The sequence below is a fragment of the Haemaphysalis longicornis genome, unplaced genomic scaffold (assembly GCF_048455015.1).
Source record: "Haemaphysalis longicornis isolate Haplotype H1 unplaced genomic scaffold, Haemaphysalis longicornis Haplotype H1 scaffold_3, whole genome shotgun sequence".
In the NCBI taxonomy this organism is placed as follows: domain Eukaryota; kingdom Metazoa; phylum Arthropoda; class Arachnida; order Ixodida; family Ixodidae; genus Haemaphysalis; species Haemaphysalis longicornis.
This window is the reverse complement of record NW_027526335.1, coordinates 171,685,313-171,703,862: the sequence shown is the minus strand read 5'-3', so window position 1 is coordinate 171,703,862 and position 18,550 is coordinate 171,685,313. Positions and strand designations below refer to the sequence as shown.

The window sequence follows — 18,550 nt, the reverse complement described above, 5'->3', positions numbered from 1 at the left end:
ATAGACTACAGAATGTGACCTTTGCATAAACTTAGAGCACAAGCACAGCAGTGTAGAAGTTCAGAAAAAACTTTTAAAGAGATGCTCATTAATCATCGTTAATCTGTTTAGTATTTCATTAATGGTTTTAAGTTTAATCACAATCACTGGTACCCTTAATAAATACTGTATTTTCTTGACCCGTTTGACTTTGTTCCAGATTCATTTCGCTTTTGAGTGCAATTAACTCTTAAGAGGCACATGTGGTGCTATTTTTGAATACGCTACTAAAACACAATAGAGAAGAGAAGAAATTCTGAAGTTAGCATGCAACTTCAAGCATGCGCACTGAATCTGTTAACAATTTCCACCCACCACTTTGCTTTGCTGCAACGGAACATATTTGGTGTACAGAATCTGTGTTGTTTATGACACAAATCGACATAGATTGGCAAGACTGACAGCAACAAGGGTACTTTTGAAGCTATATTGAGAACTGTATAATACATCATTCTTGACTTGCAACTTGCAACTTGTCTCGTATCACTTGACGGGCTTGCATGACGAAAATTTTTGGATCAGATTGTTCAGTGGACGGTCCAGAAACTCAGTAGCAGCTGAAAACAAAAACAAGAAAGTATTTTTATTTGGGAGATTACCAAAGCCTGGACAATTACCAAAGCCATTACCAATAAAATATTACTTTCATACTTCATTAAAACAGGGTGAAAATGCATGCCGTAGACATATTTTGTATATTTGAGGATGACCATGAAACGGTACATGAAAAATAAGGCCAAAAAAAGCTGATATACCTTTAAAACATACCTTTGATTATAACAACCTACCAGACGTATCTGCATTTTTTTAGTGCGGACGCCACCGTACTTACAAATGATAGCTTCCAGTAATTTACCATCATTACCACCAAAAAGGATTGATTAGTCTCTCACAGAAAAGTAGACACTACCTCGTGAACGCCCTGGCTTGGGCTAATAATTGTATGAGTACATTGTTGCTCTGTTTTCGAAATGTATTGAAATTGCCGCCCGTCTGCGGGAGATAGCGCGTGCATAAGAATGAGAACCTCGGCGTGACGGCACGCGGAGGTGACAGAGGAAGGAGGGAAAGAAGATTCTCAGTTGTAAGGGTGCAGCATCTTTATACCGTGTAGTTATGGTATAAAGATTAACTTGAGTGTGCCTGTCTTGTCTTTGAGATTCACCTTTGACATTCACCTTTATTGAAATTGCCGCCCGTCTGCGGGAGATAGCGCGTGCATAAGAATGAGAACCTCGGCGTGACGGCACGCGGAGGTGACAGAGGAAGGAGGGAAAGAAGATTCTCAGTTGTAAGGGTGCAGCATCTTTATACCGTGTAGTTATGGTATAAAGATTAACTTGAGTGTGCCTGTCTTGTCTTTGAGATTCACCTTTGACATTCACCTTTATTGAAATTGCCGCCCGTCTGCGGGAGATAGCGCGTGCATAAGAATGAGAACCTCGGCGTGACGGCACGCGGAGGTGACAGAGGAAGGAGGGAAAGAAGATTCTCAGTTGTAAGGGTGCAGCATCTTTATAGCGTGTAGTTATGGTATAAAGATTAACTTGAGTGTGCCTGTCTTGCCTTTGAGATTCACCTTTGACATTCACCTTTGAGATTCTTCAATGGCCGTTCTTATCGATGTATACGTGTCTTGTAATATATCCAAATAACGACGTACCAGCTGCTTTTGTCTTTTCCATTATCAGTGTGCCATGTTACACTGTGACATGTTACATTGTGAAAAGGGATACTGTAATTTGTATGCAGTTTGCTGAAAATGGCAAGAATTGCTCATTACTATGTGGAGTAAAACACCCTAAGGAGCAATTCTAAACCAAGGGAAAGCAAGTTAGGCCCAAATGACTGGGGCACAAAGCAAGTGGAATTTCAAATTATATGCCAGATTTACCTGTAAGAACGTACGGGTAAGTCAAATTCATTATAAGTAAGTCATGACAAGTCAGATTAGTACAGTACAGGATATATCTTTAAGGGGAACACTGCTCTTAAAAAAACTTTTTTAATTTTTAAGTAAACTTTGTGAAATTTTTAAGACTTGGTGCTTTTCCCCCACTGATTTCTTTACACCTTGGTGGCACCAGTGGCAAGGAACCATTTTGAGTGCCCATTTCAAACACTGAAGTTTAATGGGCTTTAAAATTTGTTCCAAGCGATGCATCAAAAAACTGATTCTCCTATTGCACTCACCAGGGTTCATAGGGTTGGAAAATGTAAAGATTACAGTTTTATGACCAACACTGCTTTGTCCCTTGTTCCTCCAAAAATGTTTAATTGCCTCTAATTATCTCGGGAACTAATTGACAAACTAAAAAAATAACGGAATATTTTAAATCAGTGGAAAAGAAGCAGCAAGAGTGACAAGTTTAACAGAGTTTACTTAAAAATAAAAGAAATAGTTTTAAGATCCATCCATGTCTCCCCTTAAAGGAGCCATGAAGACAAAATACACGTTTGTGTTATTCGAAAGATTTAATGTTTTATAGTCCCCCCAGCGCTTGTCCAAATGCAAATGATGTTTTATTCACTGAGAAATTGATTAATTCAAGTTAAAATTTTAATTTTCCCACTAAATCGAGTGTTCTCGTGGTCTGCAATGACATCACAGGAATTGAGCGCTCTTCTTTGGTCCCTAGAAAGATATTTCTATGGACCATAGCTCTGCAGCCAATTGGGAGGCCTTGTTTGCCGTTAGTGAACCTATGTGACGCCACCATACCGTAGCATACCATTTTCTGCCTTTGGCGCGGAGGAAGAATTTCTTTCTCCGTGGCCTTTGGTTTGTTTTTGACCGTATTTAAACCTGGCTTGGTTTTGCTCAGGAAGAAAATAATTGCTTCGTGAAACATAGTGCTCGCTCTACCAATATGCTCACGTAAAACACCGTTCCTTGCGTCAGTCGGCAAGTGTAGTCTGAGACAACCCCAAAGCCCTGCAGTCCTGTGCAGCTAAACCAAGCATAGTGCGCGCAGTACCAACAGCAGTACACATCGGCACTTCTGTTTACGTGTGCTTCCGAAACTTCCACTCTTTGTCCCACCATTCTTATGGCTTTGAAAAGAGTTTGCCCTAAATTTAAGCACAAATTGCTCGTTCGGCAAGCTTGTAAGCTCTGCCTAATTTGCGTTTGCTGTTGCTGCCCTCCGCCAATCCCAGAACTGTCACATGTGATGTCATAGGTTCTGCTGCGGGAAATGAGCTAGTGGGTCGCATGGCCATTCCCTTTTTTCCTAAATATATAGCTTATTTGAGCGAAGTTTACGTTAGCAGTGGTGTCAGTATGATTCTAACGAGGCAATCTTTTGAATGAACCAAACTTGTGTTTTCTCTTCATGGCTCCTTTAAAATATACCCAGATTAAAAGAATACTTATTGGTCGTAGTACTTTCAGTCACATGAACAGACGCAGGGGTTTATCCAGAATTTTGATTTTGAGGGGGTGTCGAAATCCTCCTGAGGGGGTTGTCGTTCTCCTCCTGGGAAGAACGACAACCCCCCATATTGTGTATCCTCTTGGGAGGCTGTGTATATCCCCCTGGGTGGGGTTCTCGTGGTTGTGGAGTCTTTCTTTTTTTTTGAGGGGGGGGGGGGGGGGGTTGTACAAGTTCCAGAACAGACGCATACGGTTCACCACACAACTTATAAAGGCCTGCAACTCACATTGCTCCATTTCTTCTTGAATGTCTGAAGCTCTGCAGCGGCTTTCATGGCCTTTGACTTCGCTCCTTTGGACCGCGCTGCTTCCTGTTTGGTACCTTCACTTGGTGTGATGCCAACTAGGTACCTAAAACAAAATAAACAGATAACAGTCAGTCCAGCCAACACATTAAATTCCTTGCTGGCTTAGCTTGTTCTTTTATTACCACAGTGACGCCTTTCTCTTAAGTGACTTAACCACAGCGACTTAACTCTTTTGTTACCGCACCTATTCAAAACCGTTTAGTTTTAAAAATACCTTATGAGCCCCTTCTCACAGCATTCCAGCCATTTCTGGAAAGATCTGGAGTTAGCTCAGAAAATTCCCTTTCGAAATCCATTTCGTTTTCATTTTTGCAATGAAAATGTGATTTTTGACAAGCGTTTGCATTACCTGGGTATGGAAAAGGGGCGTGGTCAACGCTACTGAAGAAGAATACGTGCCACTGGTAATAAGTCTGCGTCAGCGTTTGTTTTTCTTTATAATGGTGAATCAGAAGCCAAATTTCCATCGTCAGGCTTGCACTCTGACAGTAATAATCTCAGAAATTGGCGGAAAATGTCAAGCAGTGTCTGTTTAGGTAGTTTTATTCCCTCTGTGTACGTTGTTCTAAGGTGTGTTATAGTTTCACTTACCACAGGACCATTAACGAACAGTTTACAACTGTTTCGTTTTCATTTCTGCATGGCGAAATTCATATAGGCGCTACTATGCAGTTACCCAACTTCAAGCCTACTTGAGCCACCTTCAAGCCTTGAGCATCCGCCGTTCCTGATTTCACCCACCCTAACCCAATTTCTGTGATGAGAACTTCCCAGGCAAGTCAAACGATAGCACCCAGTCACCAGATATCAGTTTCGACGAGGACAGTGCTTCAAACCGCCTTACACACCACCTGCCAGTTTCGTTTTCATACGACGCTATCTTCAGAGTGTAGTGTTGTTTCTTAGTTGAACCCTCCTTTCGGACAGTCTCCAATACGTTTTGTGCTGTTTCTTTTCAAAAATTTTAGGTGGCACTGCAATGGAGGAGGCTGGTAATGCTGATCTTTTTTTATCACACAACAGCAAAAGTTTGCAGGGCACGATTCTAGCGCACTGCACCTCACTGCTGCAAGCAAGGCTACATTAGCGAGTCAGAACATCATAACTGACGGTGAGCGTCAACAAGCATCAACTTCATTTTGTTTTCAACATCATGCATGTTTTTCCGCATTGCGCGCTTGCCCCAAATACTCTGCTGGCCGGAAATGCTAAGTCGGTCATTGACAAGATGTTTTTATGTTACGTGGGGGCAAATTGCTGCCTCTGCTAATGTCAAACCACCAGATTTCTTCCAGGGAACCGCCAGAAATTGCACATTTTGAAATGGAAGTTGGGCTTCACTGCATGGCAAGAGCACAATGCAAACTAAAATTTTTTTTATACATCTGACAAACTGCTCCACGCAAGTCGACATTTTTTCTAGGGTGCATTTCGAAATGTTTCCCTACAAAATGTATATTCTAATTTTTTTATACTACCGGTGGTTTTTCTTCAACGAAGGAACGGAAACCAGCGAAAAAGGACGAAAAACACGAGGAGAGATGAGACAACACAACGCTGGACTAGCAGCTGAAATTTAATTGAAGAAACCGACACACTCTGTGAACAGCCAAGTCAACGCATGCGCCGACACGTACGCGTGAACGAATGAAAATGCTATTGTTACTAACTACCTCCACTTTCGCATCAACACCTCTCAAGTTTGAAGGAAGCCGATTTCTTTATCGCTGAGAGTGATAGACGGTGCGCTAATGCAGTTGCCTTCCTGCTGTTGTCTTATGAAGAACACCTCCAGTACTTCCCTCTCATTCTTAGTCCTGCCTTTTCCAAGGATTGTTACACTATGAAATAATGGTTCGCACTTGCACTGTCGACAGTGAAAGGCAAGGTGTCCAGCTCCTTGAGAACTAACTAACGCGCAATGCTCCTCCAGCCGCTCATTGACACATCGTCCGGTTTGGCCGATGTAAACCTTCCCACACCTCAGCGGAATTTCATAGATGACACTGTGCTCACACTTAACGAATTTCTTGGCGTGGTTTATCTTACACGCTTACGTTGTCTTACGTTGATGATTTTTTAGTTTTAAAGCTTTTACCTTCCGAGTGCCCGGAACAGGTGGCTGAAGACATTTTAACACATTTTAAGACGTGCTCAGGTTCTCTCAATTTTTACCTTTGAACTGGCTGAGAACAAAACCCTAAGGTTTTTAGATTTAACACTAACATTTAAAGATGACGGCCATGTTTGCTGGATTTACTCTCCTAAAACTAAAAAGGCGTTGCTCCCATTCGAGTCAAGCCACTCGAAATTAGTAAAAAGAGGCATAAAATATTTCATTCAGACACCGCACGCCCCGCTACAGTGCTGCTTAAAGGGGTCAGAAAGAACTAGCCTTAGGTACCTAGCTCGCTCAACTACATTCCATCCTTGAAAGATGTTTTTTTTAAACTGAAGAATGATAAAAATAGTGAAAGATCTTAAAATTTCCGGTTACAAACCACAGAAGTGATGTAATAGCAGTAATACTATAAATTTAGGTAATGGTGTGCTAATTGCACATTACAACTCGAATGATGTCTTGCAACACAACTGACGCACAACTACTATCCCAGAGTCATGCTTCATGGCAATGGCTTTAGACTGCAGCTGCTAGTGGCACTAACAAGATGTCATAAGGACTCGGTAAGAAAGTGGCAGGTGACTTACCACTACTACATCTCTTGTCATTATTATTCAGCTTAGTTGTTGGAAGTTTGCATTAAAATTGGCCTCGTAGTGATTGGGTCAATGCAGTACATAATTTGAATTCCCCACAGTTGCATTTTGTCTTCACAGTTTAACTTGATTGGCCGCATCAGATGTATAAGTAGGTGGTATCACGACTATGTTGCTCAGCACCACTGCTTATGAGGATGCCAAGTTTAACAAAATACAGCTGTTATCTGCAAGGCAGATCCACCAGAAGCTACTACACCAACAATAAGCAGAGTATTAAACTAAACAGAAAACAACCTGCCTTTGAATGAACTCCATTGTCGAAGCAAACCCTCTGGGATACTTGATGTTCAGGCAGAAGTACAAAGCAAAAAGAAGCTCCACCCCAAGCAGGAAGCTTATATTTTCCACGACAAGTGCCCGGTCGACAAACACATGGCAGCTGCAGTCAAAGAGTGTCTGGCCTGAGAAAGACAAAGAAGTCATAATTGTACAGCTGGAAATATATAAAACAAAAGTGCTTGAAGCAACTTCTTTTTTCTTTTGTTTAAATCGCTCAGATAGTCTCCATGAACATCCCCCAGGCAAGTGTTATTGGAATACATCTGAATACCAAATGCTACATACCAATTCAGACGGTCCCCCGATATCCAGCAAACTCCCATTTAGGCGAATTCGAAGGAACCATGAATATTTGTTCGTATTATTAAAAATTTGTCTTAAGCAGACGCTTGCCTAATTTTATGCATGTGGCAAGAGAGCAAAAGAGGTGGACATTTTACCCATAAAATTCGTTATAACCAAGTTCGTCTCAACGAGAGTTTACTGTATATGTTACACGCATTTATATGAAGTGTTTTCTTTTTTTTCTCAATAAACGTTTCGGCTCCTTCTCTGCCACCATCACGTACGTGATTCATGCACCTAGTTATATTTTCCTTGCGAATGTGAAGTTAACTATACACTCAAGAATCTAATTTGATTTTAATTATTGAAATTAGGTGGACATGGAAAACCATTTCTCAAGGTTCCAATTGTTCTGAGCTGAGCTAGCCCAGTGCCACGACAGCCAGGCAGACTTGCTTTGAAACAGAAGGAAGGAGGATAAATGAAGCACCGCGGGCTGCAAGGACAAGAGGAGGAGTGAACTGCCTCAGGCAGCCAGAAAAGGGGGTGGTCAAGTCAATCGACACACTCTTGAGCATGCCGTGGCAAAAACACTTACACCAGGATATCTTGCTTTTTTATAAGGTAAACAGGTATTGTCAATTTGGCACTTGTATCTGTCACATCTGCTTCCTAAAACGTTCTGTACTCTGTTCATGCTACTTTATGCACAGTTTCAAAAGGTTAAAACTAGTTGGCCATACTCAGCCATACAGGCTTGCTAACATGTTTTCCAAGCCAATGTGAGAACAATTTCAGAGGATTGTGCAAGGGAAGTGGCACTTTAGCATACACTTCTGCTAAAATTGCATGTAAATCAGTTGAAAAACGGAAAACATGACCCAAGCATTCTACACTTTTTTTGTGGTAGAGCAGTCTCTTCACACTTCATTTATCATAATGGAGAACTTTGAAAGAAAAAAAAAACAAAATCCGCTGAATCAGAGTTCCGGGCTCATAGTTGTAATAGCAAAACAAGGTGCCAGTACAAATCCTTGTCCTCTCCATGCTTATTCTAGAATGCTAATTTGCTAAGCACGCAAATAAAGCATTACTGTTTCTGTTGCCATCAGGTACTAAAGACAAGCTAGCTCTCTGGTTGATCTGTCTTCACAGACTGTGAAAGAGTCGAGTGCACTCGGAGTTGTCTTGTTTTAATGTGAAAGCATTTTTTAACTCGGTAGGTTGAAAACTGGAACACTGGCAACAAGCAAAATGGTTAAAGGCGCAGTCACACTAGCCTGACCATCGGACGATTTGACCGGCCAACACCGTGTCGGCGAGCTGTCGGCGGTCATGTCACACCGCGTCGACACCGACCGTTGGTCAATCGTCTGCGTCAGCGAGAAATCGGCGGGGCCTCGGTGTCTGCACGATGTCGGCCGATGCGCTTGTCACACCACGCCGACGACCGCACGGCGACCCTCTCCGCTCGGGATCTCTTTCTTTCTTTAGTCAAACTGGGAGTATCGTGTCACGACTGCCGCGACATAAGCCGTTCGTGTGTACTCGCGTGTGCGCTGCTTGTACTGTGTGTACTTCTCAACTTCTTCTTAGATCAGAAACAAAGAAAAAAGAGCTGTGTTCGCTGCTGCCGTGGCAGTAATAATACGGATTTTATGGATGAACCCCGGCAAAAAGACCTCTGTAGTACGTAGAATATGCATCTAAATTAGTACGTACATCAGCCAAAATTTAACCTCCTCTAATAGAGAAGGCTTTACAGTGCACCATTTTTGAGAAACGCGGTGCAAGAAAAAAAAAACCACCCACCCCGCCAGGAATTGAACCCGCAACGTCGAGCGAGCGGACACCACTGTGCCCCAACACAAATGCTGACCAGCTGCCAATTAGCCTGTGTACTAGATGGAGGTCCATCCTTCGTGTAGTACATCGGTGTTTACTAGCTGGTTTACAGAACTCCTGGCTGGTAAACTGAAATTTCTTAAATAGCGGCTGCACAGCAATGTTCCCTGAAGCCCCCACAATAGCTTATCGCCATCAACTCCCCTGCTTCGCGAAAGCGCTCGCGAAAATATGTGTGCCCGGCTGCGACTGCGATTTCACACTGCAGGGATAGTGCTTGCCGTACTTTGGTTTTGCGTTTTACGATAAAAACCTTGGCCGATATTTATCCCGTATTACCCAAATTACCCTACGTAACTTTTTTTCTGCATGAAACTGATTTTTTTTTGTTTTGTACAGGCGAGCCGATAGCACACACATGTGCAGTTTGCAGTTCGAGGGAGCGGTGTCGCCGAAGAACACGGCCGAAGCGTCTAAAGCCAAACTACGGATCGCATTAGCGCTAGTGTTGAGTTGCATGAGCTTCATGGACGTTACTGAGTTTATTACACTCCAGAAACTAACCAAACAGAGCTGCATTCATTGCGGCACGAATGTTGTAGGGGCGCAGTTTTCGCTTCTCGGTCTATTCTCGACGACGCGTCAGGCGACTGGTCGGGCAAACGGTTTTGTTGGCGCCTTCGGTCGGCAAGCCAGCTACACTACGCGCACTTTCCATCGGCCAACATGTTTATGTCGCCGTCAGCGTAGTATAACAACGTAGTCTGGCAACTCAGCAGTTGGCCAATGGTTCAGCGACTCGTAGGCGTTGCCGTCGCATCGTCATCGCTGCCGTGTCAGCCAGGTGTGACCGCGCCTTAAGGGATCGAAGAATACAAACCGGGTAGAAAAATGCTTTGCTTTAACACATATATATAAATATATTGGCCAGACCGTTCAAAACTACTAGAACTGCTACCATGGCTCATACATGTCCACATTGTGCAGTGCAAAGCAAATGTCAGGCAGATTTCACAGAACAGAAGCACACAACCTTTGCCAAATTTTATAGGCCAAGCCAAAAGTGTACAGGCTGCAAAAAAATTTACAAGCTTGTGTCCCGGGCGAGGCTGAAATATTTTATGTCGGATAGATAGACAAGACACCTTTCTTTCTTACTGTTATAAAATATTTTTGTCACATTAAAGGTAAAGCCGATTCTTTGAATTGTTTGTGGTCGAGAGGGCTTAGGATTGGCCTAGAAAAGTTTGAGAAAAGGTGCACATAAGCTTTTTTCTTTTACCCTAATGTGTAGGTTACCTTACAGAGCAAAAACAGATGGAAGCAAAGAATACATTTGAAATAGATACCGTTCTTTCGCACGTATAACCCGCACCAAAAATGCCCAAATTCTAGTGGCATAGTAGGGTGCAGATAATGCATGGGGTTTTCCCTTTAGTGCAGTTTCACGGCAATGTGCGCGGTGTAACACAGGCTAAGCCTTCGATTACACAAAACATACAAGGAAGAAAACACAAGGATGGCAAATTGTGACTTTCGGCTTGCAGTCAGTGTATTGTACTTGCTAAATATACGCGTTTTCTTTAGTATTCCGGGAATCAAATGTCCGGTAAATACGCGAGGATATTTTTTTCTTTTTCGGCATCTCAAAGTGGAGGTGCGGATTATATGCAGGGGCGGGTTATATGCGTGGGGAAATATGGTGTTTTATCAGAAAATCAATATTGTATTACTACACAAAAAAAAATTAATGAGTAATCTGGCAAAGAGAAAAGACGTTTTTCTGGCAGAATACAAACACCAGTTGAATCAATGAAAACAATGGTGCTGCATGCCCACATTGCTCTTTTTGAAATTGATGATCACGATATGATACTCTTAACAATCAAGGTGGCCATAATATTTACCTGAACCTCTTTTTGATAGACGGGTGGCTAACCTACAACCTAACAGAGTATATGCTTGGCCAATATATGTAATTCAGGCCAGCCATTTTTAATGCCGCAATTTCCTGTGCCAAACTTGGAGGCTTGAAATGTATCACATTTTATACAAAGTTTCAACAAGTTTAAAGCTAATTATCAAAACCCTTCAAAAAAATAAAGAAGGGGATTAAAGGAAATGAATTGGGAAAGCTTACCTAGCGCTACAATAATTGGCGATTCAGGAAGTCTGGTCCGGAATTCTTCTGTAAGTTCTGTTGATGCCTAATACACAATGAAAAAATAGAAGGGCAATAAGAACAAATTTTAAAGATGTCTCCAAATATCTAGAGGGCTTTCATCTATTCTGTTATTTTACAGTTACAACAGACCTTCTTAATCCTCAGAAAAACGTCTGCTGTAGCCGAAGTATGCAGTATCAGACACGGGAGGGGAAGGGGAGGGGTTATGAGTGCAAAATTGGGTACTTTGACCGATATTGCATATACATAGTACAAACACTGTTGTTTTTACACGCCTGCAGCACCTCAGTGTTTGCGCACTGGCAAAGAATCGCCTAAACATCATTTCCAAAGCTTAGCACCAGCACTTGGAAAAGGCCTACTGCATGCGGTCAAGTCTGTAAAGATGCATGATAAGCAGAACAAATGAAGCAAGAATATAACTAGGAGCAAATATTAACCAGCTACAAAAATCAGTTGCGCCCATCAGAATTAGCTGGGCGCTTTGAATCCCTTCGTGACAAGGCAGAATTCCAGAAACCATTCGTCAGACAAATCAGATCGCTGCCTGACGTTCCCCCAAAGCAGCTTCCACAGTTTTTATGATTTTAGTCAGGGCATTAAAACAGCTGATACGAAATAATCTGACGACGGACAGCTGTGAAATAGAAAGTTAGACCAGTTGGATTGCGCACGGCCACCGGCAGATTGCACACAATGTACGGGAACCAACCCCCCTGAGGCATTTCTTACCTTTTTCACCGATCGAAACGGGATTGATGCATGCATGGGAATAATAAATACTGACCTTCACTGAACCCGGGTTCTTAATTACATAAAAAAAACTGTGAAGAAGGGAATACTTAACTCCAGGTGCACCACTTCGCGCACTCGTAGCACTGTTGTTCAATCTCTCCGGAGTCGCGTTTATCGGCAGCGGCCTCATTCTTGATGGTCAAGCGGACCGTCTGCTTAGACAGGCCTGTACTTCTCGTGATGTCGGCCTGTTTTTCCCAATGTTTGACAGCGCTAAATGGGCTTAATTTATCCGACAGTGAAATCAGCTACCCTGCCACTCATGCCGCTGTTCACAAACACACACAAAAAAGACAAGGCTACTGGCACTGGTTTAACTTCGCTACGCCAACTACCCGGCTGCCAACAATGTTGCCAGACATAGGTTTTCTCGCCAAACTAAACAAACAAAAAGCATGCCGACCCTGCGGAAGTCCGCTTTAAACATTCAGCCGAAAAATTTTCGCCTAAAATTTAGTCTATTGTAGCCGATAGTCTGCTCTAGCCGGGTCCATTATGAGCGGAGTGGACTCCATTTAAAATGCATGGGGACCAGACAAACCAACCGAAATGGACTGTTGTAAGCGAAAGTCTGTTGTTGCCGGATCCGCTGTAACGAGCATAGACTGTATGTACCTGTATATTTATGTACGTATATTGCAGGCAGCATGTGTTGCACTGCCAAAAGCTTGGGTGATATGCAGACATCTTATAATTTACTCCAGGTGGTCCACCAATTGTCATGCATGTAAGAGGTGAGAACGCACACGTCACATTTCACGCAATGTTGATGTTAGGCCATCCGGAAGCAGAAAAATTAATTACAATCCCTGTGCATAATGTTTCGGTGACACGTTATAGCCCCTGTCCTGCAGGAAAGTCCTCGCTACTTGTAACTGTATATGACTGCAATGCAGTAGCCACGCATTGGGAGAGCCGAACTACACGAATTCCTCACAAGCCACAGAAAAAATTATTGGGTGAACTTTAAGAATGCGAAAGCCTACTTGGGCCTTTTGTTGAACTGTTGTTGAAATTTGCGGCTGCACCCTGTCACATGTATTGCATCTTCAAAAGCTCGTTCCACTCGCTCTCTATTGCCAGGAGCCTCCTTGTTTGTCCCCGTCCATACATTTACCCTTCAAGGCGGCTTGTATAGAACGTGTGGCAGCCCCCCCACACTCCTTTGGTGTTCCACTTTCTTGAGGCGCGTTCAATTCCTCCTTCTCCCAGCCCTCCTTCAAACCTCCTCCTGCGCTGCTATTTCCTTTTTCTGGTATGTGATCACCAGCTTGCACTTGCTCTGCCCACAGCTTCCACTTTTTTGTACCATTACTTTTTGGCACTTCACGCCGTGTGCGCTTGGTACAAAGATATATAAAGCTTTTATCCTAAAATGTCAAATAACAAGTAGACTAACAAATAGCAAGTTAGACTAAAGCTTTTAACAGTTCCCACTTCACAATCTGTGGGATGTACATGGTGCAAGCTTAGATGAGGGCCTGGAGTGAGAGTGTTGCCTGGTCAAGGTTGTTGGTTATTGCTAGTGACCGAGTCAGCTCAGATTTCCTAATGATGGACAGGTAAGCAATGGTCGTACTGAGGTTTCATGCAGCCAAGAAACAGTTCCTAGGTCCTGGCTAAGGTGGAAACGCATGGCCTCTCTTTAGTGTTACTGGAGTCTTGAAGTTTTGGGAGTGGTGAAGAAAAGGCCCGCATGTGGTCATTGGAGGATTCAGCTAGACACATTCCAAACATTCGAAGGCTTGTTAACGTTTATCAACCACTCCTTCTTGTACTAGAATTATTCTTCTCTTCTTTACATCTCACTTTTGTGCCCAAGGACTGGTGCATTTCAGTCATCTCAGCTTTTTAAGACATGCCTATACTTCTTACATGATATCAGCCCCCACATTTTTCTGTTTCATCTAAAACAGTGCCCAGTAAGGGTGTAGCCTGGGGGGGGGGGCAGCTGTTGTGATGTCAGAATACCCCCCAAAATTTATGCATAGAGAAAAATGACATATATTGTTTGGGCAACCAGAGCAGTCACACCTTTTTTTTCCTGTTGGTGTATAACACCTCTGAAATATTGGTCTGCCTACGCCACTAGTGCACAGCATGACAGAAAAGAAAGTGGGATGTGTTTTATGGCACGACGTCAGCAACACATAGCATTTTGCTTAAAGCCAACTTGTCAGATGCTGCTACGAGCCTGGGTGAATGCCAGAGTGTAGAATCTATAACACCTATGTTGAAATTAATTTCTGCCACACCATCTTGGCTGCAGCATTTCACAAACTTCAAAAGTTATCTGCCAGTATTAACACAGAAACATGGAAAATCTTTTTGTTATTGGTGTAACAGCATTTTTCTGTGCATGCAGGAGAAAACAAGCTGAAGAGTATTCGAGGCACTTTTGCCTTGCGTCAATGCAACAGGAACCAATAACAATATTTGTACTTGGTATATATCACCCCAAGTGCTTCAATATCGAAGTGCAGTTATTGGCTAAGGAACTAAAGCTCCGAAATCCCAATTCCCACCTTCCCATCCATTTTGGTGAGCAAAAAGAATGCCCGAAAACTGGTTTGAAAAAACAACTTTTACCTCTCTGAATGAATGTGGATCTGAAAACAAAGAGTACTCTACTGCAAAGAATGTTTTACTCATTTACTTAAAACAATTACCAAGCATTCCTGATGGATTGGCACTTATTAAAATTTTCTCGATTGTCGTGGAGGGTGCAGCAGAAGGTACCACTATTTACCGGCTGTGCTAATTGGAATCCTCACACCCAAAGTTGGGAGAAGAAATTTCTCCCATCTCACTTCCACCCTCTTTTAGCTGTAACAGATAAATATCATTAAAAGGTTACACTTAAAAAAGTACTATACGTTGCCTTCTTTGTTTTGTATAGCTGAACCATCACTGTGCACAGATATACAGCTACAATACAAGACATGGGAGCACTCTTACCTCGTGCAGCTGCATTATCTTCTCCAGGTCGTCACCAAAGTAGGACACCAGCAGTGGGATCAGGCAGATTGAATCAGCATTTTCCTTGCCAAGCTTAGTTCCAGCCTGTTCCATCTTCAGAGCCCACTCCAGAACGCAGTCGCTCTTGGAGGAGGACCGAATGAACAACACCAGCTCGGCCACTTCCTCTTTTGGCACGCCGCAGAGCTTCCCCCTGAGGCTGACATCTGTGAGCCTAAAGAGTTCATATATTAACATGGCACCAACATTCAATAACACAAAATTGCATTTACCATTGGAGTTTTTTTTCACACACAAGGCATTTATGCCGAGCTTGAGCTTACCCACTTGAACTATACAAAACCTTTGTTCTTAGGTGATTGAGCATACCGTACTTACTCGCGTAATGAACCCACTTTTTTCCAGAAAATTCGGCATGAATTTGGGGGGAGGGTTGATTATGCAGGACAAAATTGCCACAGTTTTAAAGGTCGAAATTTCATACAATAAAGTTGCTCAGAGAAGCACTGTCAGAGCCTTGCCATTTTCGTGGAAACACGTAGGTAATTATGTAATCAAATTTCTTTTTTATTCGCAACATGCTTGTGGGTCCGTACTCGCCATGAAGCTATACCCTCCTTAGTAAAGTTGCTTGCCGCCTCACATTTGCTTTCGGCCCACAGCGCACCATCTTGCGTGCTATCAAGGCACTCCAAAACTTCTTTTCCGGCACCGGGAAACTTCCCTTCTTTAGACCCACGAAACACACGGCGATCCCCCTGTTCCCAACCGGGGGCAAGGGGTCAAATGAATGAAATATGCAGAAAAATGACAAAGGCTCAGTGAAAGAGGTCTCTTTAACGTCATCTCAATCTTCATGCGCTGCGTATTTCAACCATGAACACGGTCTGACTTGAAAATGTTATCATAAAAAGATCACACACCTATATATATTTCAGAGATCGTGCTTTTAGCACATGCACTGTCACAGGAAAATAATTTGTAACTTAGAAACCCAAGCATGCTTCAGAAATAAACTGAGATAGACAATAACAAATGAATAAGTGCTCCTTGCATTTTGCCATAAAAGAACCAAAATCGTATGTTGTCATCAGGAAATATGCGGCTTGGGATTGCGATGCAGATTAACATTGCTCTGAAGCAGGCCTGGGTTTCTAGATTTTTTTTGAGTGGCCAGCTACATTCTGGTTGTGGGATTTTTACAATAAACTTAGGGGTATGATCTTTTCATAAAATCATAAATAGACATAATAGCATGCTTTTTGTCTTTCCACTTGTCCCCATCTGTCGTCACGCTGTGTACACCATCCTTACAAACATAATCTGAACTGCAAACATAACTTGCCCATTTATAAATTGCAAAGTCGCATTAAGCTTTACATAACATATCCTATTTGCTTTTTATGTAATTAGGTTTCATTGTTGAGATTGAATACGTTGAAGTAACTAATCTATGGGTGCATAGTAATAGAGGGCAGCAAATTAATGATTGGGGTGGGGATCTTTAACGTGAGCGAGATTTCAAGACAGGTATTTTTATTCCACACTTCCATCCCAAAAAGAGCTGCGCCCCTAAGAACCAATAAAGCGACGCGGCGAACGTCTTGGCTCCTGAGCCATACTTTTTGCCCGAGTAGAATTACATGTTCCATAAACAATTATGCATGATAAAAATCATAAAGCCAACACTGAAAAACAAGCGCTGTAATAAAATTATCATACATATTAATGTTATCCAACACTACTATACTTACCAGCAGAAATGACATTGTTCAAAAAATTTTCAGAACGATTTTTTTGAACTTACATCTATTTCGTGAAGTTGGTCTAGATAAAAATTGCGTAGTGTAAATGAATCCTAAACATCAGGCAAAAAAAAAAAACCCATAACATCCTACGCTATCATTTTTCGTTGCGTGAAACCCAGCTACAGCTTTCCCGCATAAACTAGATGCCTAGCGGTGAAGGCTGAGTCAGGACGCAGCAGGGGGTACAAAACGTGCAGCTTGCGTAAAGTGCATGGCATATTTCTGCAATACAGAACGCGCTATATCATACTACTGCATCAGAACTGCCCACAACGCGATTTTTAAATTAATTTCGCCTCGTACAGGCTACACTCGCGAGTAAACTAGGCTGCCTTTTGTTCGTTGCCAACTGGCTGCTTACACGCTGCGTATACCTTATTTACAGTAACACCGTGGTCTTCATCTCAACAGACGCAATGCGACCGCGTATACCTTATTTACTATAACGCCCAGCTCCTTATCTCAAGGGACGCAATGCGACCACATGTAGTCTTATCTCGCATCTCCAAGCTGCCTGCGCGAGGGTTAGCTCGCGACCTTCAGTCAACCGTTCGGCGGCATTAAAACGCTCGCGACATGGACAACTTACACCAGCCAAACAATTCTAAATCATCCACGTTCACGGGAGACTTCTTACCGTGGAAGCAGTCTCGTGGAAGCAGTCTCGTTGTTCCAGCGATGGCAGCGGTCAAACAAATCTCGAAACTATACGCCGTTGACGAAACTCGTTGTCATGGAGCCCGCAAAGTTCCGAACGGCACGGACGGCGCGAAAAAAATTTTCGTTCAGCTGTCTGCGCATGCGTGTCTCGCTCCGCGATCAGCCGCGTGGTTCCCGCTTGGTGCTCCGGTCACGTTGCGCCGAGAAGAAACGTAGAGACGAGAAATTTGATGAGAATGTTGCCGAAATAAAGTGAAAATGCTGGGTACGTTGCTTATACGCTATGGAAATGTCTGCTAATAATTGAATGAAGCAGAAATAGGGTGCCGGAAGGCCTGAACGTCCGTATTTTGAAGATACGGTACAGGTACCGTAAGCGGGAACGTACGGTTTCGCAGCGCCTACGGCGCGTTTACGGCTCCAGTGGCGTAAAGTTCGCTGTAATTTTACGGTTTTTTCTAACAGTGGGGGTTTAGGGTATGTTCGCTAATGTTGATGAACTCCGTGTTGGCTGCTAGCTCGGTTATGGTCGGCTACGGAGTCCGCGCCTGTTAGAGCACGCGGTACGCCCGCGAGGTGGCTGTGATCGCCAAGCCTGATCTCGAGGATAGCGCGGGAGCATGTATTAGCGATTTCGCTGGCCGGTTTTCTGACTTCCTTGTGGTCGGCAGGACTAGGCGAGAAGGGCGAACGTTGCTCAAGACATTGAGGACAGATATGCTCGGCTAAACGTCACAATGTAGTGGGATCCCACAAAAACCCAGTCCTACCTGTCGGCGCCTCAGCGCTGCAAAGCTGGCGGATTTGATCCGCAAGAAAAAACGTAACATGTTTTGCATAATTTAAAGTCTCTTGTATACGGAAGTATTGAAGGGTTGTCGGGAACAATACATTTGCCAATACTTAAAGGTATACAACACGGATAACAATCCTACTAATCGCTATGCTTCCCTTGACGTGTTCACTTATCTATTTGTAGCGAATTGTGGATTCACTAAATGCCACGTAATACAGAAATTTCGCAAAGGCCGTTATATATATAGCGCTATTGCATCAAAGCATGTCTACCTATTATGCACGCCATGAACTTCGCAGAAGCATGCAAAGACGTCTAATATATGTCTGCCGTCGGCGCTAACCTTTAAAAACA

General features: G+C 43.0%; 1 protein-coding gene across 1 annotated transcript; it reads right to left on the bottom strand.

Annotated features, from left to right (window-relative positions):
- Positions 1-452: 452 nt before the first annotated feature.
- Positions 453-15,169, bottom strand: LOC144175533 (uncharacterized). The gene is made up of 5 exons (XM_077704608.1): positions 14,912-15,169; positions 11,114-11,180; positions 6,803-6,965; positions 3,703-3,826; positions 453-596 (listed from the first exon to the last, which is right to left on the bottom strand). The coding sequence occupies exons 1-5, from the start codon at positions 15,167-15,169 to the stop codon at positions 567-569; spliced, it is 642 nt and encodes a 213-aa protein (XP_077560734.1). The 3' UTR covers positions 453-566.
- Between the last annotated feature and the right edge of the window lie 3,381 nt (positions 15,170-18,550).

Excerpts from the sequence above, each read along its gene's own strand:
- LOC144175533 (XM_077704608.1), bottom strand. The coding sequence starts at position 15,169 with ATGTTAATATATGAACTCTTTAGGCTCACAGATGTCAGCCTCAGGGGG. Across the intron at positions 6,966-11,113 it reads GCCAATTATTGTAGCGCTAG|GCCAGACACTCTTTGACTGC; the intron begins GTAAGCTTTCCC and ends TGTCTTTCTCAG. Across the intron at positions 3,827-6,802 it reads ACAATGGAGTTCATTCAAAG|GTACCTAGTTGGCATCACAC; the intron begins GCAGGTTGTTTT and ends ATTTTGTTTTAG.